This window comes from Salvia hispanica, chromosome 6, assembly GCF_023119035.1.
Source record: "Salvia hispanica cultivar TCC Black 2014 chromosome 6, UniMelb_Shisp_WGS_1.0, whole genome shotgun sequence".
NCBI lineage: Eukaryota > Viridiplantae > Streptophyta > Magnoliopsida > Lamiales > Lamiaceae > Salvia > Salvia hispanica.
In genome coordinates, this window is record NC_062970.1 from 4227698 (window position 1) to 4237393 (window position 9696).

The following is a 9696-nucleotide window of genomic DNA, read 5'->3' on the forward strand; positions in this document are numbered from 1 at the left end:
AAATTAATTCCAAGAGCCAATTATTTCCTTATTTAGAGATGGAAAAATCGAGCCCCTTATTTTTCTAGTGATTTTCGAAAATCACCATATTTGGGAAGGAAGGAATTATTTTATTTGACTCCCTACTTGATTTCCTTCCATACCTAGAATTTAATTATCGTACCAAATCTTTCCATACTTCAAGAGATCTTGCCTTACTTTATTTTAGTCAATAATAAAAAATCCATGCCTTATTTAAAAGGCATAGAAATCGCCCCTACCTTGCTTCATGGAGGATTTTCCTTATTTTTATTTTGCTCCATGATATTTTATTCTATATGGAAAAATACCAAAACAAAGTCTTGGCTATTTTGAGAGCCTAATTTTCGAAAACTAGAGGGAATTGCCCTAGGATCTATTTTTGTTAATTCTTCTTCCCTACTTCACAATATTTATTATTTAATTGTGGAGAATGAGATCTTACCAAATATTCTATTCTAATTACCTAAAGATCTTGTTGAACTCTATAAATAAGAACCAAAACCCCTAACCCTAACCCCATATTTTCGGCCCCCACCTCCCATACACTCTCTCAATTTTCTTCTTCTACACTCCAATATTTTGCTATCTTTTGGAGAAGAATTGAAGTTTAATCCAAGAACTTTGAAGAATCAAGGCTAATACTTGTTTCCTACCGATCGTTTTTCTCAAAAAGGTATTTTTGTTTAAGAGTTATGTTTGTTCTTCTTCTACTTCTTCTTTTTCTTCTTCTAACCGATTAATCGGTCTCCTGGAACCCTCATGCATCTTGGTTGAGTGAAAGAGGGATAAAAAGGGATGTGAGAACATGTGTGTGTGTGTGTGCCGTGAGTGTGTGTGTGGCGTGTGTGTTTGTGTGTGCCGTGTGTGTGTGTGTGTTGTTGTGTTGTGTAGTGTGTGCTTGATAGTTAAATAATCTTGTGTGATAAACATGGTCTTGATTAATTGGTAATGATAAGATGAATCGTTGGGAAGAGGGAAAAGTAATGAGACATGCATGAGTAAGAGTAGTATTGAACCTAATTTGCGATATGTGCCTATGTGATTAAAAGGTGAAACTTTGGTTGCGAAGCCGGATAACGGAAAAGCGAAACTACTTGAAAACTAAGCAATCGAGGTGGGCTTTACTCTAAAAACTCTCTTTTATTTTATCTAAATGTTGTTGGGCGATATAAGGGTGGTTTAACTGTTATGCCATACCTATGTTTGTTTTAATGTGATATATGATCTGCTTATACGAATTCGGGTCTGAGTATGGGCCGCAAGCCCTACCAGGCTGTGTACACGATGGGATCGAGAGCCGTCCTTGCTAGTCGGCCGGTCTCGTGGGCGAAAAGTGTGGCCACACTTTCGTCGCACCATGGAATGATTGTTAATTTGATGAGAAAATGGGAGGTTATTTTGACTGGCCAGTCTATGAAAATATATTTTGTGATACTCGTGATATTCTTTTAAACTGCTTAAAACTCGAGTTCACTTGGTAAGGGTGGCATAACTTATAAAATGTTTTGGCAACGAGCTCACTGAGTATTTCAAAATACTCAGCCCTGCATGTGTTTTCCTTGTGTGCAGGTTGAATGATGACGAGCGGTGGCGGGTGTTGAGCAGCTTAATTAATTAATATGGATATGTGGAACTCTAAGTGTAGTTGTGTCACCATACATAGCTATGCTTTTCTCTTGGTCGTTTTCCGCTGAATTTTTGATACTCTTTAGAACTTCTTTTTGGAATATTTGCATCTTACTTTCGATTGTGGCCTTAGCCCTTTTCTCGTGATTTTATCTTGGATATTTTGTCGTACTCTTCAGATATTACGATCGTCATTTATGATATCTATCTTCCTTTGAACTCCTAGGTTAAGTTGTTGCATTAAATACTCTGATATTCCTTTCAATTCTTTTGGTCAGTACTCTTTAAATGAAACCCTAGCCTATGTTTATGTTTTTTGAGTCGGTTTCGGGTAGCAGCCGCCGCATTTATTGTACCCTAGGAGGGCGGGCTGTTACAATATCCATATCATATTCCACCATCAATATCAAATACTCCCTCCGTCCGCGAATATGAGACCCGTTTTTCCATTTTAGTCCGTCCGCGAATAAGAGTCTCGGTTCACTTTTACCATAAATGGTAATAGGGTCTCACCTTCAACTAACTCATTCCACTCATATTTCATTTAAAATTAATATATACAAGTGGGACCCCTATTCCACTAACTTTTTTCCACCCACTTTTCTTAACATTTCTTAAAACCCGTGCCGCCCATGAATGAGACGCCTAATGGCGGACGGAGAGAGTAACACATAACCATTTCAGTCTCACATTATATAATTCAAATATTCACTTCAATTTAACACATAGCAATCAATCACATAAAATATGTAAAATTAAAAGTGTAATTTATACACACCTGATTAAGATAGGTAAACTACTCAAAAGCTCGATTCCTTCTCTTCATTTTCCACTCTCATATATATAGTTGTTGCTTCAAAAGTCTAAATATTCTTCTCCTTCTACTGTTCTATTTTCATTCTCATGAAAAAAAACAATGTATACACTCTACAGTCCTAATACATATCAGTGGCAAAACTATGACTCACTTGTATTTAGTTATATATATTTGTAAGAGAAACACGTATAAGTGAAAAATTAAAAACGTGTAATTTTTTAAACACTTGAGCTACAATTTACACATGCACACTTTACAACACATGCATACACATTTATATTAATTATTTAATATATATAAAAGAAATTTATAATTATACAGAATATATATTTATTTAAAAAATTATTTCATGAATCAAAATTATCTATTTATTTGACTATAATAATTGATTATAACACTATGTATATCATCTATGGCACACACTTAATATATCTATAGTAAAAATGACAATATAATATACTAATATATAAAATAATGCATGTTTTTCGATTAGGGATGTCACAATAACATATTTGTTATTTTGGTCCATCTACAAAATAATGTTCATATTTGTTTTAGCATATTTCATTTTTTATTTTGTAGATGTTCATATTTGTTTTAGCATATTTCATTTTTTGTTTTGTAGATGGACTAAAATAACAAATATGCTATGATAATATATAGACAAAAGAATGTATACTATATATACCATACAAAAAATCACTATTACGATGATAGAATACATAGTACCACATAAAACTAGTCTTACACAGTTACACCTTATTAAAAGAATAAAACAATTCATATTATAGGTGTGTTTATTTTCATGAAGTGATGACAATTACATTCTCTGTGTTCTCGTTTATCACAAAATTGATGAATTTGTTTATTATTAATAGTTTGAAAAATATCATTATTAATATTCACAATTAGATTGTCATTTTTTACTCAGCTTCCATTCAATTTTAATACGAAGAATTTCACAATAAAATGTGATAGACTTGATAAAAAAAATTAAATCTTCAATTTCTCAATAAAAGTTGATAGACTAAATAAAATATTAAATCTTCATTAATTTTTTGACTACTTATTAAGGAAATAAGGTGTAACTTATCAAGAGAAAGAAAGGTGTAATTTTTTGACTACTTATTAAGAGATAGAAAAGACATTTAATAAAAACGCTATCCACTTGTACAATGTTTCTTCGCTACCTGATACTAGAGATGTCAGTATAGTCCGTAACCCATGTGCTGGCCCAGATAATCCATCAAATTTATAGGATTAGGGCTGAAAATTTCTTGCCCAATAAAATCAAAACCCGATTAGCCTGCACCCAATTAATCCGTAACCCGTTACAGCCAGACCCGAAAACCCGATGGATTGGCCCGAAAATTCAATAAAATTTCTTATTCTATAATTTTTACTCCTAATTCAACACTTCATTGATTAATTTTATAATATAATAACTAAAAATATAACTTTCAATTTTATATTAAATATAGAAATTATGTATTGACTTTTTATTAATATAATAATCGATAAATAAATTAACAACTTCAAATTCACTTAAAAGTATTTAAATTTCTAAAATATGCATAGAAATTTCAAGAAATATCTTAAATATTAGTATTAGGTCATGTTTATGATTGAGTTTAAGCATATTTCTCAAATTTATCATAATTAAATGTTTCATCTTGTATGAATATAACTAATTTTAACAATTATTTATTGGATCGGTTGCATGTTAATATTATCGGTAGCAACCCGATTAATCTGCAATCGATTGACCCGCAATCCGAGTAGGGTTAACCCGAAACCCGACGGCAGACCCGATTGACATCCCTACCTGAGACAACTAATAAAATTGTACTGCTACTTTTTAACTTTTAATAATATTTTGTATTTTATATTAGTTAAATTTTTGTTCTCTCTCTTCTTCGAGCACCAGGCAGCCATGGTTTATATTTCTGCAAAATTAAATTTCAGCCCCTCCACATCATTTAATTTCCTACAATTTAGTCTTCAACAATGTTAGATTGGCTTAATTATTTGGACTAAAGAAATAAGTAGTATATCTGCATAATGTTAAGGAAAAAAAATGTAAAACTGTAGTGATTTATAAACTTGCAAAAGTACGAGTATACAAAAACAGTTAATCAGGTCGTTTTTAATAAGGTTAAATCAGATCGTTTTTGTACGAATATACTAAAGACAAGCAAGGTCGGAAACGATAGAAATGAGCAAATCGGAGGATAAGTAATGAAAGCAATACACCGTGGAAATATTGCAGGCATGAAAGCAATATATCAAAAATTGTAAGGGCTTGAAAGATGGTACCTACTATTGAGAAGGGGCAAATGCCCCACCTCATGTCTCTATACAAATACATGTAAACATGGAGTATATTATACTCTACTACTTTAATATATGTATATTCAACTAATTTGCTCCCTCCATTTAGAAAAAAAAAAAAAAAATACTCTCCCTGTCCCTTAAAAATAGACTACATTTTAAAAGACGCGAGTTTTAATGTAAAAAATACTCCCTCTGCCTCTCATCGATCTTCTAGACTACGAAATGTATGAATATATGAAACCTCTTACAAAGTGGAGTTGAAGCTGTGTTGTGGCCAGTGGCGGATATAGGATTCAGAAATGGAGGGAGCGGAATATATTTATTAACTATTAAAAGCTATGAGAATAAAGATAGCATATTTGATTATCATCGATATCTAACTAACATTGTATACATATAGGATTTAGATCTAATTAGTACTTCATCCGTCCCCCATTAAGAGTCACACTTTTCCATTTCAGTCCATCCCCAATTAAGAGTCACAATTCATTTTTACCATAAATAGTAAGTAGGTCTCACATTCCACTAACTCAATTCACTCACATTTTATTATAAAACCAATATAAAAAAATGGGTCCCACATTCCACTAACTTTTTCAACCAACTTTTCTTTACATTTCTTAAAACCCGTGCCCGGTCAAAGAGTGACTCCTAATAGGGGACGGAGGGAGTAATACGTATGTTCTTAATTATGACGATTAATAGTAAAATTTTAGTCAATTCATCTTAGTAATAAAATAAACAGTGAATTAACTGTGATGATTATTTCTCTCAATATATCACATTAGTAAAAATAAACATCAACTCAATGAACATAAGAGTTTCGATTAGTTATGTTCATTTAGAAGGCGTTTACTTTAGGTATAGCTATATAGGATATATTGATAAAATAATCATCACAATTTTGACTGTTTATTTAGATGAAATATCGATCGCCATTTAATGATTCCACGTTTTACTACAACGAAAGCAATGCAGGCCAATAAGTTAACATGCCAACGACCATCTCAAAACAAAGCCCACAAAAGTCATAGAAACACAACTATATATTCATCTAAACATCTTGGTCTTGAAACATCTTTTGGGCTCCAAATAAAATTGTTTGATCATAAAATGTAAAATATCAAATTCTACTAATCATCTTTAGTGGAAATACTAAGGCTTAATTATTGTAGTATAGAAATAAGTAGTATATATGCAGAATGTTAGGAAAAAAATGTAAAACTGTGATTTATAAACTTGCGAAAGTACGAGTATACAAAACAGTTAATCGGGTCGTTTTTGTACGAGTATACGAAAAGACAAGCAAGGTCGGAAACGATAGAAATGAGCAAATCGGAGGATAAGTAATGAAAGCAATACAACGTGGAAATATTGCATGCATGAAAGCAATATAGTTTGGAAATATCAAAAATGGCTTGACGTACAAAAGGATAAGTTGTTAAAAGATGGTGCTACTATTGAATGTGAGACCTCTCACATCACAAAAACGTACGCCAAGCTGGGAAAGGAGAAATATCATCAAATTGATGTATAAGTGATGATAGCAATAGAAAAATTTGAAGTGATTGAAAGATGCTATCCGCTGATTGATTTTCTATAAGAAGGTGACGATGAATTCATAATCGACATAACAAAATTTAAACATGGCACTCCTATCTTCTACTATCATTATTGTTTGCTTCTTGTGCATGACTAGCCTGCCCTTATTTGCATCTCAGATACCAAATAAAAATAGTCTACAAATATACATTGTTCATGTTGAGGCACCTGATGCACATGTTGCTTCTGAATCGGAAGATCTGGAGAGCTGGTACCGCTCTTTTCTACCAGCTACCACAACAAGCTCGAGTGAAGATGAGGCGCAACTTGTTTACTCGTACCGCCACGTGTTCAAGGGATTTGCTGCTAAGCTTTCACCCGACCATGTGAAAGAAATGGAGAAGAAGAAAGGATTCATCTCAGCACAGCCCCAGAAATTGATGTCCGTGCAAACGACACATTCTCCCAATTTCTTGGGGTTGCACCAGAATATGGGGTTGTGGGAAGACTCTAGTTATGGTAAAGGTGTGATTATTGGCGTGCTGGACAGCGGAGTGATGCCTGAGCATCCTTCCTTCAGCGACGAAGGAATGCCACCTCCACCAGCTAAGTGGAAGGGCGAGTGTCAATTCAGCGACACAGCCTGCAACAACAAAATTATTGGAGCAAGGACCTTTAACTACGGGGAGCAGAGCCCCCTTGACGATAATGGCCATGGAACTCACACTGCGGGCACTGCTGCTGGACGCTTTGTGCAAGGCGCAAATCTTTTTGGCAAGGCTAACGGCACTGCTGCTGGCGTTGCACTACTTGCTCATTTAGCCATATACAAAGTGCTAAACAATGGTAAAGGAGGAGAAGCAGCTTTCCTTGCTGGAATGGATGCAGCAATTGAAGATGGAGTCGACGTGCTGTCGATATCTATAGGCTATAACGATGCAACACAAATAAAAAACTTGTATGATGATCATTTTTCAATTGGTGCATTCAGTGCGATGGAGAAGGGTATCTTCCTTAGCTTCTCTGCTGGAAACGAAGGGCCTCATCCCTCATCTGTGGGACACTGGGCACCTTGGGTTCTGACGGTTGGAGCAAGCACGTTGGACAGAAAATTGAGTGCAATAGCAGTGCTAGGAAACAATGAAGAGTTGGATGGTGAATTAGTTTATGACTTTCCACGAAAGCTCTTCCCGCTTGTCTATGCGCCGTACTGCAGGGCAAGCGACATCCGAGGTAAGATAGTGGTGTGTGAGGATGACGTAGAAAAAAAAATTCCAAGTGGCGTTGCCGGCGCGATTCTCATAAACAAGGAGACAGATGGAAACACCATTCAAGTTGAAGCCAACAGTGTGCCAACAATACATTTCAGCTATGCCGCGGGATTGAAGATCAAAGCTTACATAAGTTCAACGGCAACACCCACCGCCACTATTTCTTCCCAAGGTACCGTGATTGGTGATGAGCGTGCTCCAGTCGTCGCTTCATTTTCTTCCAGAGGTCCTAGCATACCAACCCCTGGAATCGTGAAACCCGACATTTTAGGCCCCGGAGTTAATATTCTTGCAGCATGGCACACTTCGGTCGAAGGCAACACCAACACAAAATCCACATTCAACATAATTTCCGGTACCTCAATGGCGTGCCCGCACCTGAGCGGTGTGGCGGCTCTGCTCAAGAGCGTGCATCCCGATTGGTCTCCTGCTGCAATCAAGTCCGCCATTATGACCACTGCAGATGATGTGAACCTCGCTGGTAATCCAATTGAGGACGAGAGGTTCCTCCCGGCCGACATCTTTGCCACGGGATCAGGTCATGTGAATCCATCAAGAGCTCAAGATCCCGGACTTGTCTACGACATCCAGCCCCAAGACTACCTTTCTTACTTGTGCGGTCTCGGCTATACGGACCGCCAAGTAGAGCGGTTTCTACATAGGAGGGTGAATTGTGCAGTCGAATCCAAGATAGCGGAAGCAGAGCTAAACTATCCTTCATTCTCTATCATTTTCAGTGGCAGATCAACTTCCCAGGTTTACACCAGGACCGTCACAAACGTAGGGGACCCTGACTCGTCATACGAGGTGGAGATTTCCCCACCTAACGGAGTTGAAGTTAGTGTGGAGCCCGCCACGCTTGACTTCTCTGAGACAGAACATAAACTGCAGTACAAGGTTACATTCAGCCGACTCACTCCGAATACCGATTTCGTGGAAGGATTCTTGAAATGGACCTCTCCCAATCATTCTGTTCGGAGCCCTATTGTGGTTCGTTTGTCTTGAAACCAACCTCTATGGATGCTAATAATTTCAAATTTATACTACTAGTATAAATTTGATTCACATGCGAGTCCTTATTTTAATTACTACATGTCATGTATCGAGTCCAGCTGAATTATCAGCTTCATTCCGGGTCGGTTCTTTCCTGGAATGCATATTATTATAAATAAGGCTATTGTATTTTCACATTACATATGAAATATAAATATTTAAAAGTTGATTATTTCTTCTCCCAATCATAATTAAACAAACTATGGGTTTGAAACTAGCTAGTTCTCCTCCGACCAGCTTTGCGCAACTCTCTTCGCATCAGCGTTTAGACCCCTCGTCATTTCATCTGGTTCTTACTTTTCTCATGTCATGTCATAAGCCAAGAACCTGTATTGTAGTTTTTACATAGCTCAACATATGAACCATATTGTAACATCTATTTTCATACCAATCACTCAGGTTTACTTTTAATTAATTAAAATGAATTTTACTATCCACCATTTTCCATTTTTACACCACTAAGTTTAATTTCAATTTAATAAGGAAAAAGTTGTGATTAACAATCGTAACTCAGTTAAGTTGGGGGTTGAAGTAGAAAGTGTGATAGATTACGCGGGATAAGGAAAGACGTAAGGAACAATGGGAGATGGATTAAGTGGAAAGATAACTTGTAACAGCCCGGATTTCTAGGGTATAATAAATACGGCGACTGCTACCAAGGCGGACTTAAAAGCAACAAGAACATAGGCTAGGGTTTCATTTAAAGAGATTTGACCAAGGTATTAAACGAACTATTAAAGCAATAAGTCAACGGTTTAACCAAGTAAATCAATGAAGAATAGATACCATAAACTATGATCAAAAGTCAAGGGTTTGACATAAATTCAACAAAACACAATATGTCTCGATCTTCTAATTCAAAAGGATAAGTTCGAAACAACCAAATGATAATAATAAGTTTCATAATTCAGAGGAAACAACCAAGAGAAAGTGAAGCCATATATGAAGACACAACTACACTCGAAGTTCAAAATATCCATCTTATTTAATTAACGTGCTCAACACCCGCCACCGCTCGTCGTCGTTCAACCT

General features: G+C 35.9%; 1 protein-coding gene across 1 annotated transcript; it reads left to right on the forward strand.

The window, feature by feature from the left end:
• Positions 1–6449: 6449 nt before the first annotated feature.
• LOC125194226 (subtilisin-like protease) lies at positions 6450–8836 on the forward strand. Its single transcript, XM_048092336.1, has one exon. It carries the CDS (start codon positions 6490–6492, stop codon positions 8614–8616), a length of 2127 nt encoding a protein of 708 aa, XP_047948293.1. The 5' UTR covers positions 6450–6489; the 3' UTR covers positions 8617–8836.
• The last annotated feature ends 860 nt before the right edge of the window (positions 8837–9696 follow it).

Coding starts and splice junctions, on each gene's coding strand:
- LOC125194226 (XM_048092336.1), top strand. CDS start 6,490: ATGACTAGCCTGCCCTTATTTGCATCTCAGATACCAAATAAAAATAGT.